Here is an 18,224-nt window from a genome sequence, read left to right as displayed (position 1 = left end):
GTGGAAACTTCAAGTTTAAACTCCCAAGTAAAGAATACATAACTAGCTACTGTCCTAACTACAGAGTCATTATCAGTCTATTCTCAAACTCAAATCAGGTTTGAAAACCATTTACTAAGCACTTGCCTACCAAGCACTGCACTGTCCTCTGTAGGATAAACTAAAGAAGTAAAGATATAATGATTGCCTTCCAGGAGTTTCTTTCTGGTCAGGGAGACATTATGCAGGTTTGCCTCTTTTTGGCAGGCTATCTGATCTTGGACCTCAGTTTTCACATTTGTGAAATGGTAATAATACCTATATATCATAGGGTTGTTGTTAGGATTAAAGAACTTGAGGAATTCAAGAAAAACCTCATGGGAAAATGCGAATTTGAGGCAGGCCTCGTAGGTACCAGGGAAGGAAAAACAGCACACATGGGGGCAGGAAGGCAGGAATGGCCTGGGGTAATGAGCACTCAGTACAAGCTAGCCCGGTTGGTTTGAAGATCACTTAGGAGACGCTCGGAGATGAGGGATAGGCAGAAAACATGAAGGTTTATAAGCACAGGCAAACAGTGTGAACAGACTAATCTTCTTAAAGGGTCAAATAAAAGTAGGAAAATATTTTTTGCCTTTTCAACATGTGCCAATGTCTAGATCAAGGCCATTCATCTGAGTACCTCAAAGGCACCCTGCTTGTCAAGTAACTGGAAAAAGAACAAACCTGGCCTGCACAATGGGCTCAAATCCAAGTTTCTAACACTTATAGGAAAAATTCTGATCAGAAAATTTCCATCTCAAATTGTGCTGAGGAAGCTTAGGGACTGAGTAAGCATGTTGGCAGCAGAAGCACAGTACGATAATCAGATGGCTTTGGCATTTTTCACGACAGTGCACAGAGTTCTTCAGGTCCTGGGGAGACTTTACCAAATTTTTGATCTCTGACCCTACAAGGATCAGAGAAGCTATAGGGAAATACACGTTGTTCACAAACAGAACTGCACCAAACATTTGCCCCTACATGCTATAAAGTGCCCGGAAGGTTCTGACTTCCAAGGCATAGTATGTCTCCACACTCATTCCATAGAACTGGAATGAGATTAGATATTAGTCACTCTAAGAGATGTCGGCTGGAAGCACTGAACTTTCCCAGTCTCTTCTGTTAACTCTGGGTTCCAGGGCAGCTATTCTTCCCTCTGTCATATCTTCTCCTTTTAAACTAGCGCCATGATGAATTCCTGGAATCACGTCCCCATGGATCTGTGCTGTCCTAATCCATACTCTCTGACTCCATCCCACCCACCCTGGCTTTTGAGACAGAAGAGAAAGGAAATGAGAAGTAGATTTTAATATTACAGTCCCAAATCATCATTGGAATTTGATGTTTCTAGAAGCTACCTTAATACTCTCGGTCTTCTGAGGAAGCAATTAAATCTCCTGTTAACTATCTCAAACCTTTATCCATTTAACTGCCCATACATATATACATCCAATCAGCCAGCCAACCAGCTGTGCATTCTTTAAATTTTATCTACAGAACACTCAGGTCACAACCTGTGTATTATTTTTTAATACTTCATAAAAATTTTAAATAAAAACTGTATCAAAGAACTTAGTATTCTCACTTCAATGCCTCAAAACACTTCAGAAGGAGAAAAGTGCCCCAAATACTCAAGCAAAGTGAATTGAAACTTCAGATTGACTCCTAACTATATTCCCCAAAGACTGCTGAAATGCAGACGGCCAACATACTTTGAAAAGGGACTAAAAATCACTCACTAAAAACACAATCCCAGTGGTTGTTTATAAGATTTGTACTTTTCATTTCCATCAAATCATGCTCCCCATTTTGGGAGGGAAACCAAAGATATCTGGAAGTATTAACCTAATAATAGCTAGAGTCTAGTGTTCTCAGATTTGCCTGGGTTCAAATAGCATTCAACCACACATACATTAATAAAAAGAAAAGTTAACACAGCTTTCAGAAATGTCAAATTTGAATCCCATGAGAGGCTAGCTCATTAAACAAGCATAGTGGTTGTCATACTGGGTCAATCATTCTTTGAAGTTACCTACTCACCAGTTAGAGGAAAATTAACATTTCCAGGTCACCAGGTTCCATATACTTGTCTGCAACTGATGCCCTGGAACCATGTCAGTCATTTTATTTAATATAGGTGGGCAACTAAATCCTAGAGGACAAGCTTCTCACCCATGTGTTCAATGGCAGAGGCTGTGCACTGAGCTTGCCTCCCCGTCAGAATGAGTAAAAGTACCTGGTGCTTTGGGGCAGGACAAGGGCAATGGGAGTAAGTTAAAATTCAACGGTTATCTTTTCATGAGTTTTTTTCTGATCTTCACCCCACACGAGTTTTCTGGGATGAGCTTGAACACTCTGGAAATCTGCAACAATGTGAGGTAGAGGCAAAATACAGAGCAGACAAAGGTGGGAGAGGGCCACAGCAATTGCAAAGGTATTCCTTGGTACAACTTGTTTAGAAGGCAATTTATTAATATTATCTAGAAACTTAATTTTTCATACCATTTAACCCAGCAATCTTGATTTTAGAAACTTGTTCTAAGAAAATAACCAGAGAGATGATGTAGATCCATGCAATTATTTATCACAAATTATTATAACAAAATATTGGCAATAATCTAAACTTCTAGCATTAAGTGATTGGTAAAATTATGGTTTCACTATAGGATATTACAGAAAAATGCCCACAGTATTGTTTGAGACCAAAACAAACAAAACAACAACAGATGTGAAAGCATTTTACATATAATTTCAGTATTCATCCATCTCTTTCTCTCTTTCTCTCTCTTTCTCTCCCTCTCACACACATGCCACCCCCCACACACACAGTCTGGAAGAAAATACATCAAAAAGTGTTTATAACGATTGTGTCTTGGGCTAGAGGTAAATTTGATTCTTTTTTGCACTTTTCTTTATAGTTCAAGCTTTTATCAGTGAGCATATATTTTGTTCTCTCATAGCCTCTTTTCTTTGCTTACATAGTATTTAACAAGATTTAAATTCATATTCTTATGTTTGTGTTTATTTAATGTGTACCTTCCCAACAGAATGCAAGCTCTACGAAAGCAAGGTCTACATCTGTTTTTTTTTAGTGGTATATACTTGTTTTTTTAGCATGGTGCCTAATATAATAATAAATGTTTTTTAAATGACTATTGAATGAACAATTTGGGGTACACTAGTCAGAAGAGGTATGATTACCTTGTGGGGATTGTAAGGGGCTATCGATTGTAAGGGGCTATCAGACAGTCTGTTACGTCTCTAGTCTCCACCTCATTTGCTCAAACAACATACTATATTCCTTGCTTACACTTGCCTCCTGACATCACACAAGACTCCCTTCTCCATTGGCCACTCCTCTCCACCCGTCAGAATCCCACCAAGACCCCATTTCCCCCACTAAGCCATTCCTGTTCAGGTAAGCTTCCCTCTAGCACTTACTACAACCACTCACTTGGAAGATCCACATTTTTTGAACTTCTATTGGGTTCCGAACACTTTTTTAGAATAGGGGTCAGCAAACCATGGTCCACGGGCAACCACTTGATTTTGTAAATAGAGTTTCACTAGAATACAGCCACGCCCACATGCTACCAAGGCAGAGTTGACTGTATGATCAGCAAAGTCTAAAATATTCACTCTCTAGCCCTTTACAGAACAAATCTACCGACCCCTGCTCTAGAACACCTACCTGCTTGTGTAAAATGGAGATAATACCAAATTTTTGTCCAATTAGAAGGCTATTCTTAGGATGATATGGGATCCAAAGTAGATGCCCAAGAGCTTTGTAATAAAGAAATTATTGTAACATACTTAAATTTGTTCTTAAGAACAAATTTTTGTGTCACACATACCTGCATTCAAGTCCTGAGTCTGCTGATTGATACTAGGCAGATTACACACATTCTCTAAGCCTCACTTTCATCATCAGTAAAATAGAAATCCATTCCTTCATTTCCTTAATTAACACGTAATGAGTGCTATTTGCCAGGTACTATACTAGGAGATGGATGATGGATAATGGAGAATAAGACCTAAAAGTCTCCCTCACCTAAGTCAGCTTTAATAGCACATATATCTGACGGTTGTTGTGAGGATCAAGTGATATAGATACAGACACATGCATGTGTCTATATCATATATATATACACATCAATATAGTACACAATATATACATATATACATTATATATAGTACATCATACATAGCACATATAGAGCTCTTACTTCAATTCCTGGTACGCTGCAAGCACTTAGTATTTGGTGGCTCCTCCTCCTCATTCTAATTACAACAGAAGCTCTTTTTTTTTTTTTTTTAAAGATTTTATTTTTTTTCCTTTTTCTCCCCAAAGCCCCCTGGTACATAGTTGTATATTCTTCGTTGTGGGTCCTTCTAGGTGTGGCATGTGGGATGCTGCCTCAGCGTGGTTTGATGAGCAGTGCCATGTCCACGCCCAGGATTCGAACCAACGAAACACTGGGCCGCCTGCAGCAGAGTGCGTGAACTTAACCGCTCGGCCACGGGGCCAGCCCCTACAACAGAAGCTCTTTTAACAGACCTCTAGAAAGCTGACTAATTGGATGAAAAAATGCCTTCCACTCCCTCTGGAAAATGGGCATATAGCATGTTCTATACTCACAGCTAATGTAGTAGGCTAATCTCAGGTACACAGGCACACTTCTGCTTCTTCTGGGTGAAGTGCATGTTTACTGACAGTCAGTTGTGTTTGTTCCAAAATCTCTTGAGGCTGGTTATACTTTTTATTTAATTAAATATCATGGAAGGTGATGAAAAGAATGGTGTGAAAAGAAAGAGAATGATTATTTCATATGAAAACTAAATCGAATGTTTTCAAAAGATGACAAAGAACTGTTGAATAAAACGTGGGAGAGACAAAAGATTGGGGACAATCATAAAATCCTAGAAGGGTCTGTAGTAAGATTACTTCTCAGGTGTATATACTCTTGTCCAACCTCAAGGAAACCAAACTCAGACACGGTCTTTGTTATTTTGGGTGTTGTTTGTGCAAGAAAAATATAACCCCCAATCAGCAGACTCATACTTAAAGAGTAAGCCTTGATTCAATACGCTCTTCATCGAAATTAGGCAATGCTGTTTAAAATAGGTGTATCATTTTTTATGATTCTCTGCCTTAACTACCCAATTTACCATCAGCTATGGTCCCAAATGCATGGAATAAGAGAGGGATTCTTTTGTATTTATTTAATTCTCACGTATAAACAATAACAGGTCAGCAAGGGGCATGTTGCCTCACCCCCTGCCATGTTTTCTAGGTAAGAAAATAATCAGAGAGATGCAGTGACCTGTCCAAGGCCACAGAACTAGTACTGCTGGAAGTGGGTCAAGAGCCAGGCGGGCTCTTTTTCCACTACCTCAGCTACCTGGTGATACCAGACAGGCACACGCAGCAGACTCACACAACCTGGCTTATACGGTTAAGTACATTTTGAGAAGGACAGAGTGTCATCTGCCCAAATTGATGGAAAGATGCTTGAGAACAAGAACTCCCTAGCACAACTGGCATAGCAGCTCGTAATAAGTACAACAAATAAATTTGATTTGACTTGATGAATTTTCTTTCCTGCTTTATAATAGTGGAAGGAATTGGGGCCCTCTTGATTTCTGAAAGAACCAGGTTCCCCTGGGGTTTATAACCCCCTCCATGGAGTATACAATAGCAGGGGAGAAATTCTATTGTGCCTGTCAGATCGCGTCATTGAGAGCTCAGCCTCACCCATTGGCACTTGCTCATCCCTGTCAGTGCAGCAAGATGAGCAGCACCCTGCTCACCAGATGGTTATTTGTTCCACCAGCCACCTTTGCTGCATCCCCGATTCACTCCAGCCTAGGACAGTCTCCAGCATTCATGCTGCAAGGCAGCTCCTGCCAACAACTTTGCCAAATGGCTCCTCTCAAAGTCATGGGCCGCCCAGACAGACTGGCTCCTCCATCTGCAGCAGCTTTTGGCAACGAGACGCTTTTCTTTCTGGCTCCACCTCTTGGCTGCACCAGAGCCTTCTTGCCAGAAGGATGATCTGACCCATCAGTACATACAGCCAGGCCTGGAGTTCTGGGGCCATTTAACTATGCCTGTGTCCCCAGACTCACCCCTGAGCACAATGTCAGGACACACCAAAGAGACCTAGACGATCACATAAAGACACAGTGCATCACAGAAACTTAGAGCCAGCAAAATCTATAGAAAGCATGCCTCCCCTCCCCCATCTTCAGCCTCATTTTAGTAGATTAGGAAACTGAAGCCCAGAGAGTAAAATTGACTAATGATGGTGGCAGGACCAGGAATAACACCTAGGTCTTCTGATGGGCACTCCACATCACTGCTTATGATACTGCACTGTCTTCCAATTTTTCCTCCATTCATTCTCAAATTCTTGATAAAAATTGAACCCTGTGTAGTGGTATTGATTCAAAAGAGTATTTCTTTAGAAAAATAAATAATCCTTTCTCTGTGTCAACATCATGACTTTGGCTTTAAACAGGTGTGTTCGTGTACTACACCGACAGACCTGGAAGTGACTTCTGTTCTCCCACTTACTGTTGGGTGAAGTTGGACATGAAATAATCTCATTCTGCTTCAACTTTTCGCTTAAAGTGGTATAAGAACAACTTACAGAGTTGTGAGGATTAAACAAGGAAAATATTTTAAAGCCCAAAGTTTGTTCCTGGAACATAGCAAGCCCTCCATGACTGCTAGCAAGCAACATTGTTCTTTATTAACACTGAAATCACAATGGTTTCAGAATATAAAGTACTATGCACATACAAATAAGTGTGCCAGGTATTCCCATTTTCCACATTAGGAATTTCAAGTTCACAAAGTTAAATGACTTATCCAAGGTTACTTAGAGAATAAATGAAGGGCCAGAAATTCCCTCTTGCCATTTTGGTAAGAAATGGAAACCAGCATCTTGGCTTAAAGTTGATAAAATCAAGAAGGATAACATTTAAACAAACACACACACACACACATATATATATAAAAGTATGTGTGTATATACATACATATGAATAATCACTGCAGCATTTTATGTAATATAAAAAGCTGGAGACAATTTTCCATCCATCCACAAGGGAATTACTAAATAAACTGTGGTACCGTCATAGCATGGGGCACTGTACAGCCATTAAAAAGAACAAGGCAGAGGTAGGTGTCCTGAAATGGAGAGATTTTTCAGATACATCACTGAGTGGGAGAATAGACAAAGTGCAAATAAGCAGTATGCATTCAGTTATGCAAACACCCCCCATGTATATCTGTACATGTATATTTAAATGTATGAAAATGCACACAAAGGTGCTATGAGGAAGCAGATCCAGCTATTGACAATGGTAAACCTGCAACGGGAAGCGGGGTGGGTGTGGGATGGAGGGTGATCATGTTTGGCTTAATCTACTTCTATAATGTTTAAATCCTTTCAAGTAAGAAGGCATTTATGTATTATTTGCCTTATTAAATAAAGACATAAAGGTAGAGAGGAATGTGAATGACAAGAATACAGCTGCTGTGAACCAACAGACCTCCTAACTTGGGTGCACCTGGCCCCAACTTGACTTCTGTAAAGTTCCATGAGCAATGTTACTCTCCTCAAGTTCCTTGTACAGCTCTCCCCTTTGGTAAAACACTTCCTGGTGATATTTTGTAGTGAGGGATCTGAGTTCTGTCTTTCAGATCACCTGGGAGTGCTCAGCATCTCGCTGTAATATTCCCCATTCGAGCCATTTACAGTTGTTTCATCCTCCGTACCCTTGTGCGTCTGTTGCGGGTCACAGAGCTGAGCCCCCTACATTAAGCGGAGGAGGTGGCCTGCCATTCTGTGACTACTTCAGGCTCATTACCTAATGGATTTACAGCAGTGGAATCAGCAGTGCATGATGGAGGAGGCTGTCAGTCCCCCAGCATCAAGCCCAGCATACCTGGAATACATCTTCTCACAGGTAAGGGATCTTTGGCACACTCCTTCTAGAAGACCTCATCTTTTTGAGGTTAAAACCTGCCCGTAGGGGCCCCTCCAGACCCTTAGACTTCCTGCATCTTTTTGCCTCTTACCCACAGAGTCCCCTTCATTTCTTTATATTTGCTGTAAGCAATCAGGTCTCTTTCTGCTAAAGCACAGAACTGAGAGTCTGACTTCCCCCTCTATACACCCATCCCTTTCCATTACTCATGATGACCCTTCTCCAAAGAAACCAATTAATACTAATTAGTTTTCCACAGATTTCACACATGCATATCCTATCATCCTCCCTCCCCACTATTTCCATAGTGAACTTGGAGCATAAGAATTCAAAGTTTCCTGGATTACTTAAGACAAATCTCCTACTGGTCATATAAAAAGAATCTGTGCTTCCAATGAGATAGTTATGTCAGAACTGGTCTGTCATGTCACAGCTGATTTTCAGCCTGATTCTACAGTTCTATCGGAAAGGAAAAAGAAGAAAATTTGATGGTAAAGATGGTAAGTTTGGCTAAAGCAAACTCATCTTAGTAATAGGGAATAAGGGGAGCAGCATTGGAGAGCTGCTCTGGCCAAAATGAGGTCTCAGACACCTCCACATTTATGTGCAAAAGAACATGTGCCATCACACAGCTGCCTCTGTCCCACTCCTTTTGCGCTGCTCCAGGCAACTACAGGAGTTGCCATCAGCTCTGGAGAACAGGTGTCTAGGTGGCCCAGTAGGACCATCTCAGCTCAGTCCAGGAACTGCATGGTGAATGTCCTAAGCTGAGGGTGAGAGACATAGAGAAGGCTATCAAAACCCAGCTAATTTTCACATCCTGATTGCTCAATTCCATAAATATTTTCCTTCTCTCCTTGTAGAGCAGAATAAATCTACAGGAATAAGTCAGCTAAGGCTTCTGGAATTGGGTGGGAGAGTTAAGCTCCCTCCCTGTGGGAGGAAGGGGAAGGAAGGAGGAAGTGCACCCAGACATGTGCACTGCCCTACTGGGAAGAGATGGAACAAGTGAATGGAGTAGCACTGAAGGGCGCCATGGGGCTACATACAGAAGCTAGAACCTGCCTCTCTTCCCCTAAAATCCTGGCAAGAGGCAGTGTGGGTGGGCAAAGAGCACATGCCTAGAGTCCAGCAGTCATGGATCCCAGTCTGATTCCGCCATTTACATGTGACCTTATACAAGCTTCTTTGCTTCTCCGAACCCTGAAATTTCTTATTCTGAAAAATGGGGTTAATGTAACAATTCTCTCATGGTTGTTGAAGGAGATTAAATGAGTAAATATATGAGAAACACCCAGGAAAATGCCTGGAATACAGTCAGTACTCAAGAAACCTTAGTTCTCTTTCCTTAGCTAAGTGTCTAAATTGGACCCTTAAGTTTCTTTATAAATGTAAATGCCAGAGTCTAGGAATGTCAGTCTACAGCTGTGCTCTTTTCATTGAGCATTACCAATATTTTGACAGGACTGGCCTAATATTATTCACCCCAGGTTCATTGGTACGGTTCCGACCAGCCCTCATAAAGGGCTCTGGATTGCCCCTGGGGACCTGGATGCTAATAATGAATACTCGCTAGTGATTTTCAATGCATTCTGGTTATTATGTTTAGTAGCAGAACATTTCCCATCCCCAGAAAGGTCATTTACAATAATATAAGGCAGCTTCTTTCCACCTTCCATTTCAGATTTTTCTGAGAACAGCAGAGAACTCAAACATTCATCCATATGCATTGGAAATACTATTCTGATCTGGCCTTTGCATACAAATACCAAAGCAACTTAAGAAACTACCGGGCAGCTCTCCATCATATGATACCACCTCCTTTTCTTTTTCCAATGCCTTCCCAGCATCTTCATAGCAAAAGCCATTTTCATGTACCTTCCCAGTTTTATTCATCATAATGCCCCTCTTTCTTGAGCGTGTGTGCGGAAGAAGCAGGGACCTTTACTATCTTTTATTCCTGTGTCCCTAAGAAGTTATAACATCTTAAAAGTTACACAGATGTCAAGTTTGGAGACCCCTTAAACTCAACTCACCCAGGACTGGACTCGTCTTATTCTATCACATTGCTGAGAAATAGCCATATAGCGTTATTTAAATAATTCCAGTGTGTAGTTAATTATGCTGACCAAGGCATTCCATTATGAGGTACTCTTTGTTACAATTTATTTATACCAAGCTAAGATCAGTTTCCTTGTAATTTCTTACTCATTGGCTCAAATTCTGCACTGGAGTGCTCTTCTCCTAGGCATCTCATCTACTCACCTGGTTTTAAAAACCTGCAATATGCTGGTGACATGTCAAATTATATATCTATTCCAGGTCTTTCTTCTGAGCTTCAGACCCAGATATGCAGCTGCTTACTTGAGAGTCTCACTCTGAGATTATATATCTCACAGGTCCCTCAAACTAAGCAATTTCCAAGGTCTTTTTCCATTTTCAGTGAGAAGCTCCACTATGCAGTCATTCTCCTGGCAAAATCCTGGCAGTTGTCCTTGACACCATTTCATCTACTTCTCCATCTCCACTCAATCTGTCACACCAAGTATGTCCTATCCATTCTTCTCCTACAACATATCTCAAATCCATTTAATTCTCCATTTCTGCTGCTGCCACCGTCCTAGAGCACAGCCATGGCCTCCTAATTATCTCCCTGCTTCTGCTCCTATTCACTTCCTACCCTGTGGTATGACCCCACCCTTCCTAGTGGACAGACTGAGCTTTTGAAAAAAACAAACCTGATCATACTTCCCACCCCCATCAAAATCCTTTAATGGCTTTCTATCCATCTAGATAGATAATGGCACTCTATCCATAAAGTCCAAACTCCTTGTGGTCAACACGGCTCAGTGTGATCTGGTCCCTGAGTATCTCTCCAGTATCTTTTTTCTAATATTTTATTATGAAAATTTTCAAACAGACAGCAAAGTTGAAAAAAAATTTATAGTGAATACCCATAGACTGACCTCTCAGATTTTACCATTACCATTTTATACTTGCTTTATCATATATCCATCCATTTATCCATCCCTCTATCCAGCATTAATCTTTCTTGATTTTGGTGCCTTCAAAAGTAAACTGCAGGCTCCAGTCTCATTTTCATCACTCTTCCTCTTGGTCCCTACACTCCAGCCAGAGGCATCTTCCCCTTCCTTGAATCTGTCAGACTATTTTGTATCTCTGGGCTTTTGACCTATTGTCCATTCTACCTGCAATGTCTTCAGTTCTTGTTAATTCCTAACTCATCCTTTAGTTCTCAGCTTCAACTTTCTCTGAAAGGCTGGCCCTACACCCCCAATCTAAATTAGATCTGCTTTCCTGCCTTATTTATGGTCTCAAGGCACTTGGGGCTTTCCCAAAAAATCACTTATCACAATTGGTCACTATAATTTTATTTGCAAAATTATTTGTTTAATGTGCATCTCCTCCACTAGACAGTAAGCTCCATGAGGACATAGACCAGTCTGCACTGGAACACGCTGGACCACCTCTGCAGAAAATCAGTTAATATTTGTTGAAAGAATTAAAAGGCAGAATGAATAAACAACTGGAAGGTGCTATATGGAGTAAGTGAATTTGTTCTTTCTTTAATATGTGCAAACGGTATGGGTTTTTAAAGGCCTCCATGAGAAGATGGAACTTACTTGCTGCCAGAATATAACCAACAAGTACATTAAGACCAATTACTAAACGGCAAGATCCATGGCTAGTGGTTGAGCCAAGAAGAGACCGTGGTGGATTTTAGCGACCTCTCCTCCATCTCCACCAGCCCTTCCCCTCAGGATCTTTCTGATTCAACACACAAGCCAAGGAAAAACTGTGCTTGCTGTGCAATATAGCTTAAGTAATTACAACAATAGCTATAATGTACTGAGCCCATTTATCCAGGTCTGGCTTAGTGTCAGGCACTGTCTTGAGTGCTTGCCCTGTATTAAATCACTTTTCCTGTGGCACAGGTTCCATTGTATCCCCATTTTACAGGTAACAGAACACAGTAGTTATTTAAAAACATGTTGTCTGACTTTCCCTTCTAAACACATTGCCACTCCTATAAACTCCACCAATATAGAGTATTCTCTCTTTGGCCCCATTTGAAAGTAGGAAGGTTAATCTAGAGAACTCTCAGACTTCTATAATGGAGAGAGGGTTTTAGTTGGTTCTAACAAGTCTAAAAATACAGAAAGAAATCCACATACAGATCAAAGAGACTTAAAAGATGAACTCTTGGTTAGGAAACTCAGAGTTCCATATCTGAAAAAGCCAATAAAATCATTATGTTGACTTATTTTTGTGGTCATTCCAACCCCAACCCCATGGCCCCCCAGTGCTTTTCCTCATATATAACACCGTAGACACACTTTCAAATGATCCCTGCAAAGAATTTTGTCCCAGATGTAACACAGTTTACACACAAAGTTAAAACTATTGTGATTTCCCCCATAAAAGGAACTAATGGTTAAAGGAAAATGAGGCAGTGCAGAATGTCCTAGTGGAAGAGTATGGGTTTCAGACAGTTTTGAGTTTGAAGAAAAGCTTTTCCCCTGTCTGTGTGACCTTGGCAAATTAGTAACATCTCTGGGCCTCAGTTGCTCAGTTTCCTTATTTGAAAGAGGAAATAACAAGATCCACTTAGCAGGGTTTGGATATATTAAAATGATAGATATAAAAAGCTCAGCCAATGCTTGGAACATGGAAGATGCTCAAAGATGGCAACTTTAAAAAGGGAGGAAAGATAGGGGAGGGTGGTAACCTTGATGCCCAGAGTAAAAGAAGAGTCATAGGAAATCTTTACTAAATGCACATCATGCATTCTTGAGAGAGAGAGAGGAGCTTGGGTAAAAGTGTCCTTTAGCATTTGCATTGCTCTTAGCCAGATGAACTTGCCTGCAGCTACCACTTACAATGCAAATTGAGCTTAGAGTCCTTCACACTAACTACACAGCAAAACCCTTTCAGCTTTAAATAGAATACTGCAGTGTGGAATGATCTGAGCAGAGGGAAGAGAAATTCAGAGATAAATGCAAAGGAGATCGTGAAGAAAAAAATCTGACATATCTGGCCAGGTAGGAAAATGCAGAAATATCAAAAGAAACAAAAAGAAAAGCAAAGTCTATAGAAGGACCTCTAAGCTAATTCCCCAGAAAGCAGGTTTAAGTTAATAAATGGGAAGAGAAATTTGGGGGGAAACCCCCAATAAAGTGGATTTTTACACAGAACCTTTTGATCTGGTGCTCTTTCAGGGTGTACTAGCACTTTTGAGGTCTCCATCAGAAGAAGAGGATGCTTCCCTTCAGGCTGGCGCCATTCATGAATGTTCCCTAAAATGAACAGGTTAAGACCAGAGAGAACTTCCTGCTCTGCCCAACTTCCGCTATTTACATTGTATAAGTTCCTTTTTAATTTTCTTCCCAAAGCTTCACCAAGATCAGGTAAAGAAACCTGGAAGCCTACTGTGGAATAAAGATTTGTTTAGTTTTGTGTGTTTAGTGCGTGTGTGTATGTGTGTGTGTGTGTGTGAGAGAGAGAGAGAGAGAGAGAGAGAGAGAGACAGAGACAGAGACAGAGAGAGACAGAGAGATATCTGAGAGGTTGATTTAGAAAGATTTTTTGAAAGCTCTTTGCTATAAACTCATACCTCATTTTTCACTATATGAACCCAGGTATTTTATCCAGAATCAGAGTTTATAAAAATGCCACAAAATAGCAACAAAGATTAGGTAATGTGTAAGGCCCTGAAAGCAATGAGGAATACCGTTTTAAACCCATTTCTTCATTCTACAGATGACATTCTTATACATGTGGCCACAATTTGCCCCTCTTCTGGGCTCAGTAAGTGTCCTTTGCCTGCACTTAGAGGCATAATGCAATATAGAAGAAAATATGAAGGCAGCCCTCTTTCTTTGTTGTCACAAACAGGAAGAAGTGTCCCCAAAAATGTCAACAGACCCAAGGCCAACTTCTCTCTTGGATGACATGCTTAGACACAGAGCTAATCATACGCTACCTGGTAACTGAGTCAGTGACAAAGCAGTAAGACTGAGGAAGAACATCTTCCAACCACGTTGTTATCATGCAAATAGAAAGAATCAGCAAGTATGGTGCTTGGTATGGGGGAGGGATAGGCTGAACATCTTTAAAGCCATCTCTAAGCTCCTGGAAGCCAGAGATCTGCAACTCTGCTTAATCTGTCTAGCACCATGGACATATTAGGTTTGATGCTCTCCAATGATAATGATGAATGGACAATATATTTTCAATAGCATTGGGCATTCTTTCTATCTAAAACTTCCAGGGATGTTTATAGAAGATGCCACCTTTACCCCCAAATTGTGTCTTTTCATTTCTTTCAGATGTTGAACTCTTTTACTCTTCCCACCCCATCTCTCTAGTAGTGTTGATTTGATTAAATATTATAGAAATTTTAGCATCCAAGAATAATAAGAATAATGTTAATATATCGCCACATTTTCCTAAAGCACTTTCACACCCATTTTCTCACGTGGCTATTACAATGTGAAAATCCAACATTTTATATGAGTGGTTAAGGATGAAGTCCTACGGGTAGATAATGAAAGCAAAAATGCAGAAGTTTTGGTATTTGGGGGGAAAAAAATGCCTCCACTCTCTATTCACACACAAAAGGCGGAAAGAGATTCCACCTGCTGACTTTCCCTGCCCGTCCGCACGGCACTCAGGCTAATGTCAGAACAAGCTGGGAGAAAGAGAGAGAGAGAGACGAAAATTTCCCCTCCTGGCAAAGCTCAGCTTACTGAACCCTCTTGCTTTCTGCTGGCTGTTGATTCAGCAGAAACTACTGCTGCAGAATTCATAATGGTGATTTTTAAAGGCCCCACTGATCGCATTGCTCGCCCCACGTGTCAGACTCATTCGCTCGCTGCTGGAACACTGCTTCCCCAGTCACATTTTTATTTTCTTGCTAATGCACTTCCAAGGGGAGAGAGGCTCACCCTTTTGGGTTTTTGATTGTCTGAGCAGGTAACCTGGCTGGAGAGATGAACGGGCAGGAAATGAAACCATGCCCTCCCTGCAGCCACTGAGAGAGACAACATCATTCCGCTTAGGGAGGGGAGGACCTTCGGTCCTGGTGGGCCCCTTCCTTCTTATCTCCCCCCAAGAACCCTGCAAACATCTTGAGGGAGCGGTTATCTGCCTTCTGGGGGTCATTTTTCCAGCCAGGAGCCCCACCCTGAAAAGCCTAATCCCTGAGGGCCATTTTAACTCCCTTGGGCGCCGGGTCCACCTGCTGCTGAACGCCAGGCTCGCCTCGCGGAGCCTGGATTGATGTGGGGCACACTGGCGGCTGCCCCTGCAAGCCGAGCCCCCGCCCCAGCCCCGGGGCCCAGAGGAGTCTCCGCCACTCCGCGCCCAGCTGTCCGCGGAGCACAGCGATCCGCAACTTGCGCCCGGCCCCAGCGGCGGAATGCGGTGGGGCTGGCGTTACCTTCGGTCGCATAGCTGTGGTCGCGCAGGAAACTGTTGTTGATTTTGCGGGTATCAATGTCCTCCTCCATTGACAGCAGGCTTACTTGCGTGGGAACCAGAAGCCGGCAGACAAGTATCCATGATCCCTCCCCGCAGCCAGTCTCACAGGAGAGGGGGGCAGGGGAGCCAGTGGGACTGCACCATGGTCCGAGCCTGAGGAGGAGACGGGGAGGCGGAGAGAGAAAAAAAAATAAAAACCCGGCAATGGAGCTGTCACCTCCTCCACTCGGGATCTCCGAGGCTGCGGCGGCTCCTCCCGTGGTGCGCTCACTCCAGCTCCAATTCCCAGCGAGGATGCTGCGCCTGCCTCCGCTGCCTCCGGGTGCCAAGATGCGCCGTGCCCCGAGGGGTCTGGTCCCGCCCGCCGCCCGGGAGGCGCTCACAAGCGGGGCTGGGGAGATGCCCAACAGGTTCCCCTCGTTGGCAGCCGCTCCAAAATGCAAAAAAGATCCCTCCTCCCCCTGGGAGAGCGGGCAGCCGCGACAAAATGGTGCCTTTCTGGACCCGAGCTGCAGTGGCGAGATGGTAGGGGCAGGATTCAGGCTTGCCCGGCCCGGATGAGGGTGCTAGTCCCACGGGAGGGTGGCTCCGGCTGGCGGGGGCTAGGAAGCCAGCGGGGAGCTGGGCAGGGCGCTGCGGCCGGCGCCAGCGCACTCACCCTCACACCCACACGCGCGCACTCGCAGCTGCTGCTGCTGCTGCAGAAGGAGGCTGGAGGCGGCTGGTGCGTTCAAGGCGAGGCTCCTCCCAACCGCGTCAGCAGCCCCGGGACTCTTCCCCGTCAGCGGTGGTGGCCGAGGCAGAGGCTGCGGCTACTCTCTGCGGCAGTGGGGCGCACGCAGCCGCGAACCGGCACCTGGTCAGCAAGCAGCTAGCTTGCAGGTTCACGTGAAAAGCAAAAACGTGTTCTTCCAACCTCCCTCAGCCTGTACCACGCAGCTAAGGGCGGCCGGCGTTTACTCTAGCACCCAGAGTCCCTAGCTCGCTGCCTTTCTCCGGACACCTGCGCTTCAGAACGACAAGGAGAAGCATGTTCCCTTGGGTAGACAGGAAGCCTACATCCAGGTCCCTTTTGCTCAGCCTTATGTGATGCATGCGGTCCCTTGATGAAGTTAAAGGGCGAGGCCTGGGGTTGGAAGCCTCAGAAAGAGAGGAGAGAACGGGAAGGCGAGCGGCTCGTAGCCTAGCTTAAGCCCTCTGTGCTAGGCATAGAAAGAGGAGCAGGGGCCAGAACTTTTCTATGGTCACATCTGACTTCTCCATTCCAAACAGAGTCAAAAATATCTCATGCTAACTGTAGGCGTCTATGTCTACACAGGCAGAGGGAAGCAGAGGGCTGAGTTATGAATCTAGTCGATATAGTCAATCCGAAAAAGCTCCCCTTACCTAGCCCTTTGCACTTTTGGACAAACTGCTGCAGGCCGTCCTGCAGGTTTTGCTGTGAAGACACAACATTGCAGGAACGGCTTACAAATACTTGCAACATGGAAGGTACATTGGAGCCCTGAGCCCACAGAGAGCCGCTGCTACCTGAGGGAATTTCAAACATCCAATGAATACAAAGAAGAGGCCTCTCTTCCTACTTCAACTAGGAGGAAAATACAGAATTCCCTACCCACCCGTGTTTCCCCCAATTGCAAATTCCTTATTTGAAAGAAAATTAGATCATTATTGTTATGAAACAACTAAAATCATTTATGAAGCAACCCAAATCATTAGAAAGCCAGTTTGGAAGAGAAATTTCCCCGGTTTCCTCTTGTAGAAGGTATTCATTTCAGTGGGTGTCACACTGCAGAGAGAGACATTAGCAACTGTCTTGCTCAGTTAAGCTCCACAAGTTTAGCTAGATGAGCCCAGAGGGACCTGTGAGTTAATTATATACATACAATGCTTCAACTAACACAATTTAGAAAGTATTTGAAGTTCAAAAAAATGAGAAAACAAGTTCGTAACTGAGGTTGGGAATTGCCATTAGATTTCCATGAAGAATAGATGCTTCCAGCAGGTGGAAAATGGCATTGTCTCTCTCTCCAGAAAGCGATCGCACATCTCTGAGGGAAGAGAGTAGAAACATTCTTTGGTATAATTTTTGGGGGAATTTCAGCTTTCAATAGACTCCATTTTATTTGCGTCTGGTGGTTAAGTCTTACATGCTTGTTTGACTATTTGTTCAAAGTTCACGTATGAAATTCCAGTAACAGATGAGAGCTGGTGCAACTTAGTTTAATCCACTGCAGCATCAGTTGCCATGGTTGGTTCTCCACATAATGAGCTGTATCCATCACCAAGGCTCCAGTGGTCAGCTCATCTTTAGTTATACCGTCCAGCTTCTCTTGTAATTCCGTATAATGGGGAAAGGAGGGGTAGAGGGGAAAAAAGCTAATTTCATCTCAAAGTGGTGAGAAGGCGTCTTGTTTTCAACTGCAACGGCCTTAAGCTGCAACAAGAGACCTTGGAATAGTATTTGGGAAATTCTCCCCTTTGTCTTCCTGGAACGTGGGCTAGACTGGAACAGAGCTGCCTGATGAATCAGGTAGGCCCGGGCTCATTGGCCAGGCTGTGCTTGAGGAATTTGCCACTGTAACCAATGGGAGAAATGTTTCCTCCATAGATCCCACCTCTTGGTTTACTAAATCTTCCCTTTCACATTTCCTGTTAATTTCCTCCTGCATTTATTCAACAATACAGGCAATTTTTTTCCT

At 43.1% G+C, this 18,224-nt stretch overlaps 1 protein-coding gene across 16 annotated transcripts in view; it reads right to left on the bottom strand.

The window, feature by feature from the left end:
- The window catches only part of PPP2R2B (protein phosphatase 2 regulatory subunit Bbeta), a 436,815-nt gene that overhangs the window by 251,736 nt on the left and 166,855 nt on the right, over positions 1-18,224 (bottom strand). For 5 of the 16 annotated variants that reach the window (XM_023617484.2, XM_023617483.2, XM_005599324.4 and 2 more), the window contains one exon: positions 15,482-15,675. The exons of 10 other annotated variants lie outside the window; for them this stretch is intronic. In XM_023617484.2, the coding sequence (XP_023473252.1) occupies positions 15,482-15,675 (194 nt within the window). Of the gene's footprint in view, positions 1-15,481; positions 15,676-16,180; positions 16,420-18,224 lie in introns of those variants that run through there. One more of the 16 variants, XM_014730593.3, reaches the window with a different exon arrangement.

Source organism: Equus caballus, chromosome 14 (assembly GCF_041296265.1).
Source record: "Equus caballus isolate H_3958 breed thoroughbred chromosome 14, TB-T2T, whole genome shotgun sequence".
NCBI classification, from domain to species: domain Eukaryota; kingdom Metazoa; phylum Chordata; class Mammalia; order Perissodactyla; family Equidae; genus Equus; species Equus caballus.
This window is presented reverse-complemented; position numbering and strand designations above follow the sequence as displayed.